The following is a 24,716-nucleotide window of genomic DNA, read 5'->3' on the forward strand; positions in this document are numbered from 1 at the left end:
TTGTCATTATGGGGTATTGTGTGTAGAATTTTGAGGACAAAAATTTTGAGGACAAAAATTAATTTATTCCATTTTGGAATAAGGCTGTAATATAACAAAAATGTGGAAAAAGTGAAGCGCTGTGAATACTTTCTGGATGCACTGTATGTCACACAATAAACACACATACATATATACATTACATACACACACACACACACACACCCTTACCTTGCAGACCTGGCACGCTGGAACCATGTCATTAGGCCCTTCCCCCTATCGTGAAACTGCCGCGATTCGCAGGTCAATCAGGAGGGGGCGAAGCCAAATGACGCAATTCTAATGGAATCGCGTCAAATTGGCTCCGCCTCCTCCCGATTGACCCCTGAATCGCTGCATTTTGCACTGAGGGGGCGGGGCTTAAGAGCATGATGACTGATGAATGAAAAAAAAGCTATAAAAGTGTAAAAAAAAAATTACGTGGGGTATCCCTCTAAAAGTATAAACAGCACCAGGCTTTTCTGAGCTGGTCCTGGTTGTGAAAATATGGGGGAAAAAAGACATAAGGCTCCCCCGTATTTTTATCAACCAGCACTAGGCTTAGTGAGCCAGTCCTGGTTGTGGAAATATGGGGGACAAAATGAGTAGGGGTCCACCATATTAGCCACAACCAGCACTGGGCTCTTTCTAGTGGAGGTGTAATGGGACTGGCTTTACTGGGTCGCCTGGCCAAAGCACCCCACACTAGTCAGCCCAGGCCGAGGATCCCTGGGGAGGTGTGGACCCCCCCAATAAAGGGGTTCCACTCTCCAGGGCACTCCAGGTCTGGCCAATAGTCCTAGGCTATCCACAACCCCTGGGCAGTGGGTTCCCGCAGAATAAAACCAATTATTTTTGCACAAATTAAGAGTAACACATCTAACAAAGTTCTGGGGAGATAGAGGGTCTGCTTCAGAGATGCACGCTAAGTGTATGCGATGCTGATGTGCATGTACTTCAGCTATTTTCTACTGCGCATGCGCAAAATAAGCTGGAAGCCCCTACGATGCATGCGTTACCCTGTGTGTACACACAAATGCGCTATTGCGTATGGAACCACTGATATGATTGACAGTTAGTGTGCTTTTATTGGATGTAAACGGAGGGGTGGGCTAGTCAACTGCAGGCATTTTGGGAGCTTCTCGTGGGTGCGTTGCAGCAGCGTATGCAGTTGTATGCAGTTGCACTGGCCCTGGGAGCTTAGTTCTAACGGATATTTTGAGCAACCATAGGGTTGCTCAGATTAATGGTGCGACTGATATGTGACTCCAACACATGCGCATATCATATCATAATCGCTCCTGGGCCTGCTTGAGCAGAGCGGCCGCACAGGAGCTTCACCACATGGGTGCAGTGCGGTCTCCGCTGGGACCAGGGCTGGATTACCGATAACTTTGTACAGGGCCCGGAGTCGCAACAGGGGCCGTCTGCTGCTTGCCATCTTCTGTGTTTATCTTCAAGATTTTATTTTCAGCTCACTCCTGTCAGGCGTCTCCGGTTGGGGGTGGAGTCGCTGGCATTGCAATCACTGCAGATCTAATTTGGAATACATGTTAAGGTGCATACACACGTAACGATTTTTTGAACAATTTAACTTTAACGACGTCATTATCGTTCAATCATTGAAAAAATCGTTCAGTTTCTGAGTAATAACGATGAACGATTATCGATCATGCTCGTTGCCGTTTGTAGTGCATTCTGACTGACCAACTGAATGATTTTCATTGAGGGAAGCTACAAAAATCGTTTGTAGTTCAAAAAATCATTCATTACACTTTAAAACATCTGACAGATAATCTGACAGAAAATCATTCATAAAATCTTTCAGGAAATCGTTGGTAACAAAATCGTTACGTGTGTACGCACCTATAGAGATGTATTTGTCTAAAGCATTAGTTCCCAAACTTTTTCGAATCACGGCGCCCTAGAGTATCAGAATTTATTCCACGGCACCCCTGGGCCAAAAGTTTCTTATTGAGAAATTCAGCAAAAATGAAATGAAGTAAATTGTGCTTATATGTCACCCTTAGGTTCAGGTATGTGGTGGTTGACAGGGCTGTGCTTTTTTTGTCTACATATTTTTTGATTGGCAGTCATTAGCACTGGTTTTGCCACACTGACTAAAAATCTATTTTTTTTTGGTACTGGAGCACCAACCTGTGGCAGCCCTGCAAGTGTCCTAAGGCACCGCACCCAATTTAATAACCACTGGTCTAAATCATTGGGATTGCACTTATGTTATTACTATAAGCTATATGAGCCCATTTATCAGGTTTTTTTTCATAAAATTATGTAGAAACTGCAATTTCTGCTTAATTATATGTTTGTATGCTATGTACTAATAGCCAAATGCAGGAGATTTTGCAAACATCTCCTGCAGAAGGCTATTTAGTACTGCAGACTGCAGTCACCATTATTATATGGGGACTACGGTATGACCCCCATTCATTTTAATTTATTGTAGCTGTATAATACAATTAATATTTGTGCTATATGCCGTATTAATCTAAGAGCTTCAGACAGTTTAGACTTGGCAGTGCAACTGTGCATCCATCACTCAGAGCATGTGCATGGTGAAAAAACAGAGTGTCAGAAGATCCCTCTCCAACCAATCTTCTTCATAGTGGAAAGTGAACTAACGCCAGCTTCAGATGGCTAGCTAATGTAGACAAGCTGTGGACAAGTGCCCCATGGTGGCTGAACTTGGCTCTGCATTCATTCAGAAGTAGTTTAGGCATAATTTAGAGGACAAATTATAACTTTGTAAAGGGATGTGGTCAGCAATCCCGGCTGACGGGATGCCGACGGTCTAAATACCGGCGCCGGATTCCCGACAGCAGTTGGGATCCCGGCTCCAGAATACTGACCATCGGGCTCCAGAACACTGACCGTTGGCATTAGGAGGAGGGTCAGGGTGCGGTGTTAAGGTTAGGCACTAAGGGGGCAGGGTTAGGTTCAGGCACTAGGGGGAGGTTAGGGTTAGACACCAGGAAGGGAGGGTTAGGGTAGGGTCAAGTATTGGTCCGTGTCGGGATCCCGGCGTCAGGATTCTGACTGCCGGGATCCCGACTGCCGGCAGCTCATACCCAACCCCTTCGTAAAATATATATTGTATTTTTAAATGCATAAGGCTATATTTTGTCTTCATTTAGATAGGATTAGGATTTTAAAACTAAAGATGATATCCACTACATTAATAAGATCATCTGATTCTGTCCAATTTGCAGCAAATACACTTATTCAGAATCCACGTTTGCTGCATTTTGGGTATGTTTTTACTCTTTTCCAAATGTTCATTCAAGACTGACCCCTCCTAATCAGGAGACATCTAATCATGCCATTGTCTTGGAATAGGACTTGACTAACAGCCATTATGTAACAATCAGCCATGTAAATTGAAGTAATTATTAATGTCATACAGCAACTAGGCATACTTTTTTTGATTAATTTTGCTAAGAAACTTTAATGCCTTAGAAAGATGTTTCAATAACCGCACAATATTCATTATCATTTCACACTTCTATTCAGGTCATGCTCGGTGGATCACTTCAATCCTATTAGTACTGCCTTTCAGCAAATTAATCATTTTCAACTGAAGTTTTAGGTGACAAAATGACCGCTTTATTAGGCATTTATTTTCCTGAAAACCTGAAATAATTAGATCACGTCAGAGCCATTTACCCAACATGTATGTAATTAAAATGTTGTAGACATAACTTTTATTAAATTTGTTTGGCAAGTATTGCAAAATATGTGTGAAGGCTAACGCTCATTGATTAATACAGCAGTAGATTAATAAATGTTTTATGTCTTCATTTTAATATCCAATGTATTGTATAAATTGTATACATGTTTTTTTCAATTACTTGGGGTCTATGTACTAAGCATTGGAGAAAGATAGTTTCTGAAGATAATGTACCAAGCAATCAGCTCCTGTCAATTTACAGGCTGTGTTTGAAAAATGACAGGAGCTGATTGGTTGGTTCTTTATTTCTCTCCACTTTATCTCTCTCCAAGGCTACAACTATTTATTTTGTTTTTTGCTAACACTAGGAAAGTCCAATCATCATCATTATCAGTAACAGTACAAATCTTGTACCATATATACCAAATATGCAACACAAAATGGCAATAAATGTGAGAAATTAGAAAGAAATTGTGTCACACTAGCGTATATCCTGTTTACATGTATTAAACAGATAGTAGCAAGTCACCAATTTAGTGTGTAACAGCAGTATGTACTGTACTTCATCAAAATATACATTTGCATCCAACAAAAGTCTCTGATCCATTGTTTTATTTTCGGATTATATGTTGTTCTGTAAGAAAATGTAAAATGTACTACAAGTTATTGCTATGTTGTAATGTGAGTTTGGTGGGATCCTCTGAATGTTACTCTTTATAATATTTTGTCTCCCACTTTTTGATATTTGCTGAATTTTTTATTGTCATCTAGTATCTTTAAAATAAAAGATAAAAAAATATATACATTTGCATCCATGTCTAACAGGAGAGCTGGGTACACGCCAGAACAACAGTGCAGCTAAGCGCCACGATGTAACAATATATCGCATCGCCGTACACAGTACACAATCCGTTATATGACAACGTAATATATCGTTATATGCTTCAGGTAACAACACCACATCATCTGTGGAATCGTCCCATTGGACGTGCAGAATATCCAATGGGACGATGTGATGAACTACGGACGGAAACAATGGATTGGGGGTAAACACTGTACAATTATCATGCAGATTGGTCGAAAGTACCAAGATTGCACTATATCGTATAGTTTGTACCCAGCTTAAGAAAAGTCTGACATACCCCTTAAACCCACAGACTGTGCATTGTCTAAAGAGGACCAAGTTGGCATCAATAGTGGCTTGAACAGTTACCTTGTTTTAGCTCAGTCATTCATACTAGTAGTACTATTTTTCACATGTATTCCATGACCAATAAATAATTCCACTGTCTCTTTGATTCCAGGGTTATAATGTCCCATCTTTTATTTTCTATCTCCCATAGTGTATGGACAGAAGAAGCCCAATGCACATTAATTAATGCTTCTATCACAGAAACGTTCAACTGCTCATTTAGTTGTGGTCCAGACTGCTGGAAAATCTCTCAGTACCCCTGTCTGCAGGTCCATGTAAACCTGACCTTTTCAGGACAGAAAGTTCTCTTGTACCACAATGAGGAAACACTGAAAGTAAATTCTGAGGTAAGAAATTACATTTGGGAGATTTGTATGCAGATCTGAACCAGAAATGTAATTCAAGATATGTGACTATTCGATACAGAGTTATGTATTATTATTCGGCACAAAGACTATCCTGGGGCCCAATTTCAGTTGCCTTCCTGTAAGTTGTGTCTCTAGGGAACTGGCTTAGCGTGACCCCAGGGAATAGGGAAGAAAGGGGCTGGGTCACAATGCATGGTATGAATCTTAGCTCACACAGTGATTGATAAAACATGCAGATACAGTAGTTAATGTGGCCTCCTGGAGGTTAAAATAAACAAACATAACAACCCCACTAAATAGTTGAAGTGTGCATTAATATGTAATGGAAACACACAGTAACTAAGTAATATTACCTGCATAGAATTGCAAACCATCGATCTAATGATCCCGCAGGTCTGCACATGTCCTGGAATCTGCGTCCTGCACACTGTCGCTAACAGCAGCAACATTAGGCCTACAGAATGTGCTTCTTTGGAAGATCTGCTTTAGCTACCAGGATCCTATAGAAATGAGGTGGCAGTGACCAACTATCACATGCTATACGGCTGGTCACTATACTTTTCACACCATCAGCCAGATGGGAAGCACGATCCTGCCCAAACACTTCCTGAGCCCTCTAAACCCTAACATTTTATCATTCATTCCAGAAATTGTCATAATCCCAGTTTCAGTCAACTCAGTTGGGGAATGTGGATGCTAGATTGCCATTAGCTAAGGGACTTGGAAATGGGTTGGACTGGTGAGGGGATATCTTTCCATGTGTTACGGATATCTCCATAGTCACCACATTGAAATATATCCATTGTGGACGATGTGTGAAACAGGGTCAAAATACAAGTAATAAAGTGATAAATAGCTAGGACAATAATGGGACTATGTGCATGCTTGCAAATACTGTATGTGTTTACCTAGTTTTTGTTTTTTGTGCATTAGGGGTCTATTGATCATGTTAATTATCGGGGTCCAAATAGACCCTGATAATTAACATTCTAACTCGTCGCGGACGCCGGTGCCATTCATCATACTGTAGCTCGAGTGCGGAGACAGCTGATCCAAAAATCAGCTGTCCCCACGATTGGCTTCACTGGCAGTGAATCTTTTCACTGCTCCGACACTAGTGCATATGTGTGACCTACAGATCATGCATGTGCACAAGAGCCCCAACGTCCATCGGAAGAAGCCGGATAGGGGCAGAGGGATCGGAAAGGATCCTTCTTCGCAACCAGGGACTCCTTCCCATAGGGAAGGAGCAGGTTGCGAGGCCCACACTCAAGCTCCGAAAATATTGTATTTTCGGAGCTTGATTAATTCTGTCCCCATAGTAGAGTATGGGGACAGCGGGTCATTCCGCAAGAGGAAGGTAAGCAGGAAATATCTGTGATATCTCCTGCTTTACCTTCTTGATGAATGTTTTGAATACTTACTGTAATTTCTACTATTGCAGGTGAAAATGTGCATTTTTACCTGCTTTTGTAGAAATTAAGTGATGATGAATAGGCCCCTTAGTCTTATTGTCCTGTCAAATGCTAATGGAAGGTAACATACTGTATAAAAAATATAAACTTATAAAAAGCTTAACACATTGGAGAAGTGAGAGGAACGCATTTTTGCCAAATTGAAATAAACACACAATTTCTGGCCTTATATTTTGTGTTTGGCCTTTACTGACTTGGGGCCTGATTCAGAGACGGACACTAATGCAATGTTCTTTGCCATTGTGTATGCACCGCACTGCGCGTGTGCTGTGATCGCACACGCACAGAGGACAAACTGCCAGTGTTTCGGGGTGCTAATGGGGAATCATCACACAAAACACGTTACATGGGCGTGCATAAATTAGCCACTGCGATTGCATACGCAGCTCTGCATGTCAGAAGAGCTCCCGTGGCTGCGGCTGGTCAGACCTGCAGCAAGGGTAAGATGGCCACCGAATACTTTGATGTTATCGATGTTTCCGAAGATATGCGTAGTCGCACGCAGGTGAGACAGCAGCAGTGGGCGTCTTAATGCTCAGGTGATCTTTGCTATTTTTGCAACTGCTTTGCGTAGGTATCGCATTAGCGTCCGTCTATGAATCAGGCCCTTGGTCTGGACTTACCCTTTTATCACAGTTGGATGTACAGATGTGTCCTCGTGCACTGTTGCTCATGTTGCGGCAACTACTGTAGCCCCTCTCTGCATTTCTGGTCCTCGGCAATTGAAAATGTGTATCTTATTCGCATAAATAAGACCACTGGGAGTGACAAGAGTACTTTGCTAAATTGCACTGATCAATATGTTTATCTGTGTGCAGCTGAGTCTGAATCTGTGTACCAAGTGATGCAATGCAGCAGCCGTGTCTTCTTCTCATGCCAAGTTCTGTTGTTCTTCATCTTAGACTTTGTATGTATTTAAAACTAATTAATGTTTGGTTAAAGTCGCAGCCCAACATCTATAGTACACTTTGGCCTATTTTCATGATCACTTAATTACTACAAAAGTATTGTAGAAATTAAGTATTGGGGCCATTCATCATAAAGGTAATGCAGGAGATATGACTGATATCTCTCAGCTGTCTTGGCGCTGGAGCAATGATGAATTGCTCTGGTGCTCGCGGTGAGATAGAATGTTAATTATCGGGAGCCGCCCGGCCCCCCAATAATTAACATAATGAATATGGCCCTTTGATTGGTGTTTCACTGCATCTGCAATGCAAATAAGATGCAAAATTGAAAGAAAAAAACAATATGCAAAATTGAAAGAAAAAAACAATATGCTCCTCTTGGAGCATCTCAGTCACAACGGTCGCCTCGTGCCATATGGACACTAGGTATAAGAGGACATATGTGTCTACATTTTGCTTTATACAGAGGTACTTTTTACACCAGAGTTTTCTGTATCAGAAAGGGAACCTGGCTTTGGAAACGTTAGTAACCTTTAGTATATGCTGTCTTTAGTATGTGGCTTCCCTTCTAGCCTATTATATGCTGCCTCACTAATATAATCATGCAAGTAGGCAGATCACCCACCTCTGGGCAACAGTACCCTCTCCCCACTTTTTGCCCATGTTGGGGTACATACAGATGGACAGGAAAGATTTATAGCTATAAGTTAAGATTTATAACTTTTATTTACTTATTAATTAGGCTCCCAAAATATTTAAGTTACAAATGTAAAAATGGGGGGGATGGACTGCACATCCTAATTACAACATTATAAGAGGTGCTACCATGCTGAGACCTGTAGTTCTATTGCAGAAAAAATGGGGGAGGCTGATGCACACTCTAAGTACTAAGAATAATAAATATCAAAAATATATATAATAAACTATCAATTAACATGGTGTTATATAGAGGTTCTTAGTACATGTTTGGAGAAAGATGTTTGCCCACCTACCACTTCACGGTGGCCTCATCAAGTGGGTCCCTAACATCCCTAATACTGACACATTGTATACATTTATCTAGGACTTACCCATACTTGCCTACTTTTGAAAAAGCATTTCAGGGAGATTGTGAAAGCGACACCTATGAGCGTGGCGGTAAAGTGGGCGTGTACTGCTACATCTGAGAGGCGTGTCCTAAAATGTACTTACATCCAAATGTAAACGAGCCCAAAAGCAGTCAGTAAAATCTGTTTGTTGATGAAAACACACTAATACTTTTCAGAAAATGCATGTAGCCAAAAGGATCATTGTGTCTTATAACCAATGCAGGTAAATTATACTAATGATCCAATTTCAATGTATATATCTCTGTTTTTTTAATATAACAGCTTCATGGGGGTGCAATCAGGGAGATTGCTAGCCTCTTCAGGGAGACAGGGAGATTGCTACTATTTCAGGGAGTCTCCCAGACAATGAGGGAGAGTTGGCAAGTATGGACTACCTGTAATAGTGCTCATTACATGTGTGTACTACAATGCAAGGACCAATACTAATTAAAATCACCTGGGGCAGGTAAGAGGAGTGCCAGCCCAGGAGAAGGGATCTCACACCTTCAAGTGTACCTTAAATACACACACATGGGAAAAAAAGGGGGGATGGGCTGCACATCCTAATTACAACATTATAAGAGGTGCTACCAAGTTACAAATGTACTCAGGGCATCAACTGATCCTAAATTACTATGAGTATGAAATCTACAATGAAAATGCTTGGGAACTTTACAAATATATTTTGTTTTTTACATAATTTGGATCACTGTCTAGAATATACTAAGTTACATTTAAAAATAACCAATGTTTTTCTCCACGCTTCCCCTAACATCTCTTCTTTGTTACAATGTTTAGCAGAGCCTAACATATTAGCTGTAGGGGTATGCAATCACGATGTTGACAGCAAAAGATCAACATATAGTATATGATGTCGACATGGTTAATATGTCAACATAATTAATGTTGACACCTTTTTGATTGAAAAAAGCAGTCTTTATTTACATAAAGATAGCAAAAATATTACATTCAGATGCTCTGTGTCGCAGCACAGCTACACCACAAAACATGAATCATTCACACGTTATAGCACAGTACTAGACATATGGCATAAGATATCCTACACTATGGCCCGTATTCAATTTGAGGCGAAAAGTCCAGACTTTTCGCCTGCTGGACTTTTTGCCTCCCTCGCCTGTTTTCCAGGCGGAAAAGTATCGTGCACGTGCCCGCTATTCCCCATATTCAATTCCAAAGTAGGCAAAATCGGGAACAGGCAAAACTTGGATTGGCGAAAAAATCCAGGAATTTTCGTGAAATAATTGTAGGACCCCCCTAAAGATGTCCAGACCTCGGGCATCACTATGGGTACCCCCGTTTTTGCCTGCAGAAGAAAGTCGGCTTTTTAAATAGATGCGGCAGGTGGTTATTTTTTCCGACATTGAAGAAGTGATGCAGAAGAGCACTTAGGTTTATTTTTTTCATTTTTAAAAGTGGTCCCATCAAATTTGGGGTACATGAAAATGAGGGTAAGCATATTTTTAAGTCCCTCAAGGTAATTTTTTTAATTCTTCAAAAATACACCTGCCGCTACTCTGCGCAATTAAAAAAAGCACTTGCCGCATACTTGGGGACCCCACCACAATTCATTTTGTTAGTTTAGCATTTTGTTTTCATTTTTTTTTCCATCCCAAAATTTAAAATAATTTTTTTGGGGTGTCCCAATTTTTATTTTTTTTATTTATTTTGGCATATTTTGTTTTAAGGGGGCATTAACAAGGGTGCAGGCTATTTTCTTTAAGAATGCACCCCTAAACCCCAAATCTGCACTTTTTTTCACCTGCTATTGGTAACTGAAAAATTATCTCTGTTTTTTTAAAATGACCTTTCACCCCATTTACGAAGAAAAACGGGAATTTTTGGAAAATTTGCCTGGGACCCCCCTAAAGATGTCCAGACATGGGGGATCACTATGGGTACCCCCATTTTTGCCTGCTGAAGGAAGTCGGGGTTTGTAATAGCCGCACAAGGTGCAATTTTGCGGCTATGAAGAAGTGGTAAAGAATAGCACTTAGATTATTTTTTTGAGGAAAATAACAATTCCTATGAAATTTGGGGTACGTGAAAATGGGGGTAAGCATTTTTTTAAGTCCCTAAAGTTATTTTTAAAAATCTGCAAAATTGCACCTGCCGCTTGTCCCCGCAATGAAGAAAACACCTGTCGCATACATGGGTACCCGACCTGAATTAATTTAGATAGTTTGGCACTTTGTTCCCCTTTTTTTTTTTTTACCCCCAAAATCAAACATAATTTTTTTGGTTTGTCCCGATTATTTGTAAACTTTTTTTGGGCAGTTTACCTTTAGGGGAATGTCTTTAGGGGAATGTCTTAAGGCTGCACGGGGGTTCCCGCAATGTTGTACTCCAAAACCGCAATTCTGCACTTTTTACCGCCTGCTATTCATAGGCAAAACTTTTTCGCCTATTACATTGCATTGACTTTCCGCCTAGGTAAAAAGTCTTCCAAATTGAATATGGTGGAAACTCAAAACAGGCGAAAATGACGTCATCGGCGAAAAAGTATCGCGGAAACTGACTTTTCGCCTCAAATTGAATACGGGCCTATACATCATGTACTGTACTATTCACTATTCACTCATTACTTGAACAATAACATTCAACAAGGTCAGTGGGTGTGATGGGGAAAAGGGTGAAGGCGTGAATCCCATGCCCGAAGCTTCATTGAAGGACAGACACATATATAGGAAGGGTGCATAAATAGAAAGATATTTCAATAAAACTTCAAGCAATGTGAAAGGGATGAGGAACGGGAATCATAGGTCTAGACCTTACATTGCCAGAATATTGACATTGTTATAATACCAACATTTTCAGGATACTTAGGGGGGAGGTGTACTAAGCCTTGGAGAGAGATAAAGTGGATGGAAATAAACTACCAACCAATCAGCTCCTAGCTGTCATGTTACAGGCTGTAGGGGAGATGTATTAAGATCTGGAGAGTGATAAACTACCAGCCACTCTGCTCCTAACTGCCATGTTACAGGCTGTGTTTGAAAAATGACAGGAGCTGATTGGATGGTACTTTATCTCCATTCACTTTATCTCTCTCCAAGGCTTAGTATATCTACCCCTTAGGGCTTCAAGCCCCGATAATTTACATTCATCATTGCACCAGCGTGGAGACAGCTGATCTGAAGATTAGCTGTCTCCCCGAATCTTTTCACTGTTCCTTTCGGAGCAGTGAAACTAGTACGCCTGTGTGACCTAGAGTTTATGCATGTGCACAAAAGCCCCGGCGTCCGGTGGAAACAGCCGGATAGTGACTGAGGGATCGAAAAGAAGGATCGGGTTGCGGGAGCAGACACCATCTGAAGATGGCGAATGCTCTCACAGTCAAGCTCCGAAAATATTGTATTTTTGGAGCTTGATGAATACTGTGTATGCGGACAGCGGGCCATTCCGGGAGAGAAAGGTAAACAGGAGATATCTGTGATACTAGTGTATGGGGACAGCAGGCCATTCCGGGAGAGAAAGGTAAACAGGAGATATCTGTGATACTAGTGTATGGTGACAAAGGCCATTCCGGGAGAGAAAGTTAAACAGGAGATATCTGTGATACTAGTGTATGGGGACAGCGGGCCATTCCGGGAGAGAAAGGTAAGCAGGAGATATCTGTGATACTAGTGTATGAGGACAGCAGGCCATTCCGTGAGAGAAAGGTAAGCAGGAGATATCTGTGATAGTAGTGTATGGGGACAGCGGGCCATTTCATGAGAGAAAGGTAAGCAGGAGGTATCTGTGATACTAGTGTATGGGGACAGCAGGCCATTCCAGGAGAGAAAGGTAAGCAGGAGATATCTGTGATACTAGTGTATGGGGACAGCGGGCCATTCCGGGAGAGAAAGATAAACAGGAGATATCTGTGATACTAGTGTATGGGGACAGCAGGCCATTCCGGGAGAGAAAGGTAGGCAGGAGATATCTGTGATACTAGTGTATGGGGACAGCGGGCCATTCCATGAGAGAAAGGTAAGCAGGAGATATCTGTGATAGTAGTGTATGGGGACAGCGGGCCATTCCGGGAGAGAAAGGTAAGCAGGAGATATCTGTGATACTAGTGTATGGGGACAGCGGGCCATTCCGGGAGAGAAAGGTAAGCAGGCGATATCTGTGATACTAGTGTATGGGGACAGCGGGCCATTCCGGGAGAGAAAGATAAACAGGAGATATCTGTGATACTAGTGTATGGGGACAGCAGGCCATTCCGGGAGAGAAAGGTAGGCAGGAGATATCTGTGATACTAGTGTATGAGGACAGCAGGCCATTCCGTGAGAGAAAGGTAAGCAGGAGATATCTGTGATAGTAGTGTATGGGGACAGCGGGCCATTCCATGAGAGAAAGGTAAGCAGGAGGTATCTGTGATACTAGTGTATGGGGACAGCAGGCCATTCCAGGAGAGAAAGGTAAGCAGGAGATATCTGTGATATTAGTGTATGGGGACAGCGGGCCATTCCGGGAGAGAAAGATAAACAGGAGATATCTGTGATACTAGTGTATGGGGACAGCAGGCCATTCCGGGAGAGAAAGGTAGGCAGGAGACATCTGTGATACTAGTGTATGGGGACAGCAGGCCATTCCGTGAGAGAAAGGTAAGCAGGAGATATCTGTGATAGTAGTGTATGGGGACAGCGGGCCATTTCATGAGAGAAAGGTAAGCAGGAGGTATCTGTGATACTAGTGTATGGGGACAGCAGGCCATTCCAGGAGAGAAAGGTAAGCAGGAGATATCTGTGATACTAGTGTATGGGGACAGCGGGCCATTCCGGGAGAGAAAGATATGAGCTTCATCTAACCCAAACACTCCCCCCTCCTATGACTCACTCCCTCCTGTTGCTGTGGACCAATAGAGGGAGTTAACACTTGGACCTATTGACAAGGGTATTGCATCTGCAACACACAGCACCTGCTCTCCCATTGGTCACAACGCAGGTAAAAGATCACCTGTGTATCACAGTCCACATGCATCTGACTGAGGAAGCGACAGTGAAACGCGCGTCTCAGACCCGCGAATCCGGCTGTGTACAGGCGGGATTCGTCATGGTAGCATACTGACAGGCTCTTCTAGTGGCAGATTTTCTATACTACACACCGGCTCCCTGGAGGTGAGCGCTCAGGTACTTTTCATACTACACTTTCTTTAGCGCACTGAGTGGCTTTATTTAACAGAGACAAGTTTGTGACCCTGCAATACCTTTAGGGCAACAGAGCTCCACTTGTCCTGTACTAGCCATAGTGCAGCTACACTCATACTCTTTCTTCCTATCACTGCATATGCGATCTGGGTTTCCCACCACTCACCACTACCTTTGGTATATGACTGGCAGCAGCACAGATCGCAAACCTATGCTGTGTTATTTCATTACGATAACTATTGTCTCTATGAGTACTCTCATTGGGGTGCGCCTATTAGAGGTTCCTGCAATGTTTACACCAGGACCTTCTTTTTAACGCAGTCCAACAGCAGATACTCATTGTACTTATTCCCTACCCTGGGAGTACCTTTATAGTACGCTCACATGCCATTCAATGGTTATACAATGGCATGCAGCAGCTGCTATTTTGTAAACTCCACATAAAGGAGTAGCTTTACTTTTTCCTATAACCTTACTGTCTACAAGTACCTGGGTGGCATCACAGGCGACCTACGTGTGATCTGCCTCTCATTACAACCTGTGATTTACTTATATTCATTTTGATATTTGCAGGGTCAGCTATTATTTCATCTGACCCCCTTATCATTGTATTTCTCTGATTACTGTTCAGTGTTATTGTGCTGTGATATCTCACGTAACCTATATTGAATATTGTATGGTTATTATCACATTCTTTTCTAGAAGATTTCCTTGTATGCTTCTGCCGTAATTCTGATTAGCCATTGTGCTATGACGACATTATGAGGTCATTGAACTAGTATATGTTTTATATAGGTCTCAATATTGTATGAGACAGAGAATTATAGACCTATTTGTAATATTTCACTTAGCTTCACATAATTGTGATAAGTATTGTATTATATGTTGTCTTATGTTCTATGTATGTTCGTGTTCTGCTTGTGATAATTTATAGCTGTTATTCCAACAGTAATGCCAATAAGTAACAGGCTCAGACTTGTTTTTGGTATTTTAAAATATATCTAATAAAAGTTATTTTTTATATATTATTCTTATTATAACCTTTACATTCGAGTGCCCCCAACAAGAGAGTTTTCTTCTTCTCCCCCATACTATGCTCTAAGAAGGGGCCAAGTGTTTTTGGGATTGCAGGTACTTGTATGACGGAGGATTTTCACTTATTCTAAAACATCACTTTGCAGATATTAAAATTTGATGGGACCACTTATTTGCTCCAAAAAACATTGCTTTATGCCATTCTTCACCACTTTTAACTAGACGCTAATAGCAAGCAATTACCACCACTTAAGTACCCTAACTTGTTCAATTAGGGCTAATACTAAACTACCGTAATGATTTCCGAAGTCAGACCATCTTTTCCTTGGGTACTTAGTGATTCCCCCAATTCAACCTGCACTTTCCTCCAGTTTCACATTCGCCGGGTCCCGTTTTCACCTGTCTTGGAATTGAATACGGAGTAAATCGGGAGCACGCACGATAAGTTTCAGCCTCCAAAACACGCAATGTTGACAAAAAGTCTGGCAGGCAAAACTTTTTTGCGGAGGTGAAACTAATTGAATATGGGCCTATATATCTTATATAACCTCCTTTTCAATTACGTATATGTTATTCTGTTGTTTGTTCTAGTCTGATGCTGTAATATATTACATTCTTGTATTGGTTTTCTTTATCTGGGGTCACTTTGTTAGTGTTGTTAATATGCTGCTTATGGGAGAGATAAGCCTTTTTAGTAGTGTACACTGCAATGATTGTATTGGCTTATTATAATGGATTATGGTGTATCTTGTAACAGTATAGATAGAACTGAACAAAATATTACAGCTGAGGCAGGATTTGTTGGGGAAAGAATAAAGAACATATATGCCCTTTAATAAGCCAACTGCAATATGGCAATACATAGACTGTGAGGAAAATCACCTTTTGCAATGTAAACCTTTATAAAGTCTCATATATAATACAGAGTTCTCTGTGTAAACAAATCCAGACAACAGATAATTAGATGATATGGACTCCAAAAATTATATCCAGTTAAGCTGGGTACAGACTTTTACGATTGCAGGCTGATCAGGTAAAACTGTCCCGATCAGCTGTGCAGTCTGTCCCCAGTGTGACCCCCTGTCAGCCATGTACACAATGTGCAGACATAGCACAGTGTGTACGGGCTTCTATGGGTTCGGGAGGCCGACCCAATAAATATTAAACCGTACATAAGATGCGACTTCCCGATCCCGACCGTTGCAGGAGCATTTAAAGCTGTTTATCGGCTAACGCTCCTGCATCCGGACAGCATACACACCTATACAATCCAACGGCTGTTCTCTCGATATTGGGTGAACGGCCCGATGATTGTATAGGTGTGTACCCAGCTTTAGCCAGTAGCGGTGCTGTATTAACAACAGGGTGGCCGGGGTGGTCGTCCAGCCCCCCACCCCATACATATACACCTAGCTACACTACCAGCATGGGGCATTGTGGCATATGTGAACTGGGGGTATTACAGTTTGTTTAACACTTGTGTGGTACTGGGAGTATTTAAACATTATACTTTTTAATAACATCGCCATCATATCTAATTTTATTGGTTGGCGGCCCCACACAAACCTTAATCCGGCCCTGTCCAAAAGCCACAGATAATTCCTGGTATAGCTCACCAGTGAATACTTCTGTTGTAGGAATGTAGTTAAATATTATATCATCTGTGTAATGTTCATTTATTGAGCCCCGGCTGCATATGCAGGTGCAGATATAATTTGCCCCTTCTCTTTCACAGAGCCACATTAAGTGGGGGCATGTGCCTCGGTCCCCTTCTCCCAGGAATTGCTGGCATGCAACATGGGTGGCATCTAAGTGACAGATTGGTGGTATCTGATAGGTTGGTGGACAGGGATGGCATTTGAATGAAGAGCAGGTGTGCAGAGGGGCAAAGCTAGTGGGCAAAGGGTTATGCAAGAAGAAAACTGTAGCGATAAAGCCTGTGGGCAGCAGGGAGAACGCAAGAAAAGATTATATATTTACCCTCTATATTTTAGACCACAGCCCCCCCCCCCTATTTAAAGTTCCCCCCAAAGCATTAATCCAGCTCTGACAGCTGTATTGAGTGAGATCTCTGTCATAAGCAGCGGCTCTACTGATAATGCAACATTAGCCTGTTTCACAGCTATTATAGGCAGTTTAATTAGAAGAATAGGTCAATCAGCTGTAATAAATGAATCCTCATCTGTGTAGTAGTGCTTTCTGCGTCCAATTAATATGAATCTGTACTATTAATTGGACATTGGACTGCCTGTCAGGGGGCTTATTCTAATCAGAGAAGCTGCTGCTTATGAACGAGTTCTCACTCAATAGATATCCGCTGTGATACAGAAGGAAGAAATTATCTCATCACCTATATACTGTACAAATGAACATTAAACAGATCAGAGGTTCCCAAACACGGTCCTCGAGGCTCCCCATGGTTGAGCACAGATGTTTAAATCAAATTGAGTGAGGTACTAATTAAGCCACCTGGGCTCAACCATGGATACCTCTAAAACCTGAACTGTTGGGGAGCCTTGAGGACGGCGTTTGGGAACCTCTGACACAGGTGATGTGATATTGCACTGGATTCCTACAACAGGAGAACCTATGAGTAAGCTATACCAGGAGCTATTTTATAGCTGCTTGGGAACTAATTAATTGAATGGACCTACTGGAGTACACCTAATACATACACCTAATTCTGTTTTCTGGACTTTTTACACAGAGAGCTAATATTTTATAAAGGTCCATGATTCAGCTCACAGTAAATAAAGCTCTTTCTAACTTTAATTAATGCTTTATATATGTGGTTTTAAAGCTTGTTTCCCATGTGTGTATTGGCTGTACAGCGCTGCAGAGACTTTTTTCAGTCTGTGGTGAAGCCAATCTGGAGAGGGTCATTGCTACTGGGAGCATCAATCAGATAAGCTCTTCTTTATCATGGTTATCCTGTGAGAGCATTTTAATTTGGTCTGTGGTTTGGCAATACAAAGGATTTTAGCGGTATTGCACTAGCGGAATTTGCCATTTTTAGGATTTGGATACCAGAGAGATCTGGACTGCTCTGCGAGTTTCGGAACAGTCTTGCACCAAACTCTCAGCGATTCAGTGCGAGTTTGCAATCGCAAGAAAACTCAGACCAATTACTTTTCATCTTATGGCAATAAGGTTGGTCCCCAAATCTGGTACAAATAACACATCTTGGATATCTGTGACAATGGTTTCACCTTTAAATCTCAGGTGTACAGCAATTGTCCCGACTTTTGTGGCCGTAAGAACGTTCTCCAATCTCTATGACTGATATAGAGTGCACAATGATGTAAAGGATTCTTGACTGCTGCTGAAATGCCTTCTGGCTTCCGAGCCCATGTACCAGCAATCTATACTGCAACTGTCTGTGACTCGTTTCTTTTTTCATGCTTCTTTTGCATGCTATTAGAGTCTCTCAGTCTGCATTCAGAGGCTTTATGTACCACTTTAATGTATGAAACACTTGCATTTAGGCTTTTTGGGTTTAGTGAGCTTTGTGAGTACAGCAGAACTCTTAGGGGTAAATTTACTAAAGTGAAGGTTTTTAGAAGTGGAGTTGTTGCCTATAGCAACCAATGAGATTCTAGCTATTATCTGCTAGATGAATGATAAGTAGAATCTTATTGGTTGCTAGGAACAACAACTCCACTTTTAAAAACCCACACTTTAGTAAATATATCCCTTAGCATTTGTCTCAACCCGTATGCATTCTTGAAACTGCGGCAGCTTAGCCTTCACAATCTCTGATGATAGCTTGGTCACACAGGGTTAGAAAGCCACTACTAAGAAATGAAATTCATGCGTTACATTTTTCAGCATTGTCATTGCAACTTCCTCATCATCCACCTGGACTCCTGCAAATATCAATTGCTGAGATATGGACAACATCTTGTCAATGTACTCATTCATGTCTCTGCATGCACCCAGTTTGGTACCGTACAATATACGCCTCAGTTTATCCTCCTTATTAGACCTTTATCTTCATATGCTGCCTGCAGGGTTATCCGCATGTCATGTGCTAATACTTTCCCGTGAATTATGGAATACATGTGCTGTCCTGCAGCTAAGCCAATGGTCCCATGGCTCTATCCACTTCATCAGGATTTGCATTGTCACTTTAATCATTTGTGATCTCCCACAACTTTTCTCACTTTAGCTGCAGTTCCATGGCAAATTTTCATGTGGTATAATTCTCTGAGCCTCTTTGTTTTACAAAGCTCATTCTGGCTACTGTACTGTGCATTTTCTGCCTTGATCCAAATAAAGAACTTTTGTGTATTCTTCACACTCACTGTACTAGACCCATACCCTATTGGTAGAACCTGTTTCGTTACAATAGGTATCAACAGAATGTGAAATGGATTTTAGTCCACACACACGTTATTAAACAGTCTGGTGTATTTGGTAACAGTGGTGTACATAGGTTTAACATCAGTGACATCAGTAGTAGCAGTAGGCGCAGGGTTAACAGCGGTAACAACAGTAATAGTAGTACTAGGTAGCGGTAACAGCAGCAGGTCTCTACAGAGAAGCTAAGTACTGCACATCTGTTCAGTATTGTGGCACTCTACACAATGGCACGAACAAAGTTTGCACATGCTCATTAGCACACGACAGTGACGTCATCCTGCCAGCGCCCAGAAGGAATCCATGCAGGAGCACAATCCTCTCCAACAATTTGAATCTCTCCCCACTTATATTGTTTAGCACAGATTTTATTATAATGCCTGAATAAATGTGTGTGTGTTCTTAAACAACTCTGTATAATATACTAACTTTATAACTTAGAGAATTGAGAAATTATAGTGATCAGCTTGACATCCGTTTGCAAAATTAAAAAAACTATAAAAAGTGTGTTGTACAGTATTCGTTTATTTCTAACACCCCAAAGCAGCTGCAGCACATTAAACTGTATGGGGTGATTTGCAGCAAATCCAGATACTGGGTGCAAGATTTACACCTGGAAAAAAAAACATTTTGTGCTGCAGATGGGAAAATGTAAAACACACAGCCTAATTTAGGATGGTTTGGAGAGGCATTGCCTCGGCCAGCTTTAAAATGCAGTGTAAAAATACAGCTGGTCAATATGTGTGTTCAACCTGCAAGAGCCCTATGGTAAACATGGTTTGATGTACTCCACATTCTGCTCTCAGGCAAAATTTACACCAAACTGTAAATCAGCCCCTATGAGTGTCATGCCTTTAATCACGGTCACCTTATACAGGTATGTATAGTGTTGCAAATGTTTAATATTGCAACTGTTTGCCTGTTATTCATTTCTGTATGCATTGTGAAGATCTAGAATAGTACAGCTGTGCTCAGTGAATCTTGACGGCACTGACAACTCTGAATAAAAAAAAATCAATTTTTTTAAAAAAATCTGCAGGACCAATGAACTCTAGAAACTACAAGATGAGCAGTGATCTGCGAAAGCAGTCTGCTGCTTACTGAGCACTGAATCTCATCTACTATTTCCTTTCATTATCTGCCAAGATATTTGACTCCTCTTGCATCCAAACATGCAAGGAAAAGTGATGCCAAATATCATCCTTTTGTTAATAGTGTAAGAAGATAACAGATGGAAGTATAAGGACATTCTTTAATCATTCCGCGGGTTTGGTGAGATGGCAAAATTAATAATACACATTTATCCCTTATGTTGATGATTTATTAAATTCTGAGAGATGCTGTGTTATACCTATATACATTGGCGTATCTATAATGGGTGCACTATAATGGGTGCACCCATAGTTATACATACTGTATCTCTCCTGAGTCCCACGCTGGCCGGCACTGCGGAATAGCAGAGATCACTGGGAAGATGATGCGGCGACCATTTCCAGTGTTTTGCACATGTGCAATAGAGAAGTTTCCGGTGAATGTGGCATGGGCGCCATGTTCCCGGAGACCTGTGCAAAGCCAGAGTCCACTGTGCTGCCAGAGAGGAGGGGGGACTGCACGGAACCCGCTCCTCTCTTAGGAGGCAATCCTATTAGCCGCGATGATCTTGCCGGTGTGAGTCATCGGTGCATTGGAAGCACTTTGCGGCAGCCTGGATTCACCTAATATTGCTTGCAGCCCCATAGGGCAGCGAGCAAAGTTTGTCGAATTCAGGGTCGAGTCGGGCTGCGAAGTGTGCTGTGTGCCGGCGTTGTAATGCCGTTGCAACAGCACATCGCACGGAATAGGATTGACCCCTACAACTGCCTCTGCAATCATAGTTTTGTGCTTGCCAGCATGCAGAGTCCCTAACCATCCCTACTGTTTGCCACCACCAATACATCCTCAATACGCATTCCTTCTGCCACCACCAATAGCCCATATCTATCAGCTCACTATCACACCCCATACTTACCGGATTGGCCTCTCTTCTCCCTCTTCCTCGCTCTGTCTCTTCTGCACTGTCAGTGATGGAGGAGCAGGGAGCTGTAACCCTTCAGGGATTAGGGACAGGCAGCTGTGTCATCCTCTATTCAGCCACAGAAAGATGTTCACATTGGTGGGTATTACGGTATTAAAAAGCTGATCTACTGTATGAAGCAGAATCACTTTTGGCTTCTGGATATCAGGATTGGCTGGTACTTGACTGTCATACTATTTGAATTACTCTTGATTTCTACTATAGTTTATTGTACAAGAGGATTGCTATTACCTCCCAAAAACTTGTGAATCTCCTGATATTGTGAGTGTGGCCACTGATACGTTGTAGAAAATATTTGGATCTATTTTTTAAAGAACCGCTGAACATTGGTCTGTGCTTTGCCATAAAAAGAACTACACAAGCAATTTTCTTTCAATTGCAGACAATCACTTATTACCACTGAGTACTCATTTTGCAGTAGCTTGTTTCCTATGAGACAATCTACACTGCGTATGGCTGTGTAATGACTCTATGACCCTCAACCACTTTACGTAAAATTCAGCCACATTTTTTTATGCAATTCAAGACAGAAAATGTTTTTTTTACTTTGGGTAGTGAAATGAAAAGGTTAGTCGCAGGCAGTTAATCATGCAAAGTAACAAAGTAGCATAATGTTTTATAAGGTGTTGATCATTTAATTGCAGAGTGTAAAAATTGGTGCAATTGATTAGTATAATTATTTTTGTCAAAAGAAAAATTGCTGGATATCCCCCAAAAATGGAATATCAGCAAATGTACAGTATCCTGGATGTATCCAAGGGGGGACAGCAGCAGATATCGACGAAATCTGCAATCCCCCATTTATGTTACTATGGGTGTTGCTATTTCTGAGAATTACCGATCTTGGCCCCGTAATCAGCGATAACATTGCAGGGACAGACTCCTATCCGAGCCCCGGTTCCTGCATTTGAATATTAATACATGCTGGTTGCGCAGAATTTCTTATTGACGTGAATAGCAGCGATAAGAAATTCTACTTGTTGAGTCAAAATCCTGATAATGAAATGAGCCCCTTATTCAGTGGTGGAACTACTGCCGGAGCACCACATGCATCTGCCTTGGGGCCAGCAGTGTGTGGGGGGGGGGCTTGCAAATGCTGGTACATCCAGCAGGGCTGGATTAAGGCATGTGGGGGCCCCAGGGCAATCTAGCTGTGGGGACGCCCTTCAAGCCACACATAGCCGAGCCTACCCGAACCCCCACACAATGCCACCACTCACATATACACATAAACAGTATACACACACTAACACATATATACACATTAACACAATATCACATACATACATACTAGGGGTGTGCACCGGCCACTTTTCGTGTTTTGGATCTGGATCTTTCTTCGTGTTTTGGATCTGGATTGGTTTTGCCAAAACCACCCTTCCGTGTTTTGGGTTCTGGGTTTTGTGTTTTGGATCTGTATTTTTTTTTAAAAAAGCATAAAAACTGCTAAAATCACAGAATGTGTGGGTTTTTCTGCTCCTATGCTATTATTAACCTCAATAACCTTCATTTCCACTCATTTCCAGTCTATTCTGAACACCTCACAATATTGTTTTTATGGCCAAAAGGTTGCACCGAGGTAGCTTGATGACTATGCTAAGCGACATGAGTGGGCGGCACAAACACGTGGCATATCTAGGAGTGACACTGCAGTGGCAGACAGGATGGCAGTTTGAAAAACTAGGCCCCAAACAGTACATAATGCACACAATTCACAAACACAGAAAAAAAAAATTATTTATTTTTTGCACTTGGGGGGAGCACCCCTGATGGACAGAGCACCCCCTGGACAACACTACAGCACCCCTTTAGGACTGGGACACTGCACAGGACTTTGGAGTGGACACAGCCCCTATGGACAACTGACTGCACAATACAGTCCAGCCAGCCCCTATGGACTTTGAAGTAGTGGACACAGCCCCTATGGACAATAGCAGCACAGCGCAGCACAGCACAACACTACACTGCACTACACTACACTACACTACACAGTCCAGCCAACCCTAACTCCCACCCTCCCTCTTCACTGTCCACAGCCGAGTGAGATAATGGCGCCGACGCGGGTACCTTATATAGGATCCAAAACCCGCGAAACCCGGAAGGCGGGATGATGACGTTTTGCCTCGATTTCAGATCCGAGTCAGGCGGGAAAAGTCGAGCCTGACTCGGATCGGGGGGGCTCGGGGGGGTTCGGATTTCAGAAATCCGAACCCGCTCACCCCTAATACATACATACATACATACATATATACATACACACACTAAAACAGTACACTTACACTTGAAGCAGCAGCAGGTTAGGTTGAAAAAGGACCTGGCCGGCACCTCCTCAATTTGTTAGGCTCCACCTCTCTGTGATGACGCGATTCGCGGGGGGGCTTGCAGTATTGGCTCCGCCCCCAATGCAGCCGGTCGGGGATTTATGCGCTAGTGAAGCTGGCCCTCTCTCTCCCTTAGACAGCTGATGCAGCAACACTGACTGTGCTGCTGCATGCAGTCTGTTGGACAACGCGGCTCCAGAGCCTCTACCCTGGAACAGGTGCCGCTGGACACCTGTTCTCGGCAGGGTCACGTCGACCCTGTGCGGGGGCCCATCGGTGTGTGGGGACCCTGGGACGACTGCCCCTGTCGCCCCCCCCTGACGTCCAGTATGGAGGCTTTTTTTCTCCTGAGAACTGAAACAATTCTGCACATGTGCTGGCTCTTTATCCTAGCAAAGAGTTTTAGTATAGTGATAACGATAGCTATCTTTATAATTCCAGAGCATACTAATACCCCTTTTCCACCAAAACCCTGGGTCCAACCCGTGTTTTAGAACATGGTTCCAACCTGTGTCAGAGCTGGGTCAGACCCCGTTTACACTTCACCTTGGACCCCGGTTATTCCTAGGTAGGCCCCGTTTACACTGAACCCAGGTTTGCTCTGCAAAATCTTTGTATGTCATTAGAAATGGCCTTTTTCAGGCTGACAAAGATGAGGTCAAAAAAAGTGGTTGGGGACTGCTCACTGAAGCTCCAATCAGTGTTTTTTTCGTGTGACCCTGGTCGGATAACCCAGGTTACACTGTTTACACCACACAATTACCCAGGTCCTTCCCGGGTTCAAACCTGGATTATTTTTTGAGGACCCTTTTATATCAAGCCATGACCCGGGTAGACCTGGCAATAACCCAGGTTATTTGTGCAGTGGAAAAGGGGTATAACTGTGTATGCGTAAGCCAACATGTAGAGCATGCAAATCAATAGGTTGAATCATACTTGCCTACCCTACCTGTATGGCCAGGAGGCTCTCGAAAATCAGGTGCTGCTCCCGGCCACCCAGTAAGGTATATAAGTATCCCGCAGTGCCCTGCCCATCTGCT

The 24,716-nt window shown here is 42.4% G+C and overlaps 1 protein-coding gene across 1 annotated transcript in view; it reads left to right on the forward strand.

Annotated features, from left to right (window-relative positions):
- KCNMB2 (potassium calcium-activated channel subfamily M regulatory beta subunit 2) overlaps positions 1 to 24,716 on the forward strand; it is a 284,497-nt gene that overhangs the window by 235,692 nt on the left and 24,089 nt on the right. The window contains exon 4 of the mRNA XM_088452342.1: positions 5,047 to 5,242. Coding sequence (XP_088308468.1) covers positions 5,047 to 5,242 — 196 coding nt within the window. The remainder of the gene's footprint in view (positions 1 to 5,046; positions 5,243 to 24,716) is intronic.

This window comes from Taudactylus pleione, unplaced genomic scaffold (genome assembly GCF_031769625.1).
Source record: "Taudactylus pleione unplaced genomic scaffold, aTauple2 ptg000037l, whole genome shotgun sequence".
NCBI lineage: Eukaryota > Metazoa > Chordata > Amphibia > Anura > Myobatrachidae > Taudactylus > Taudactylus pleione.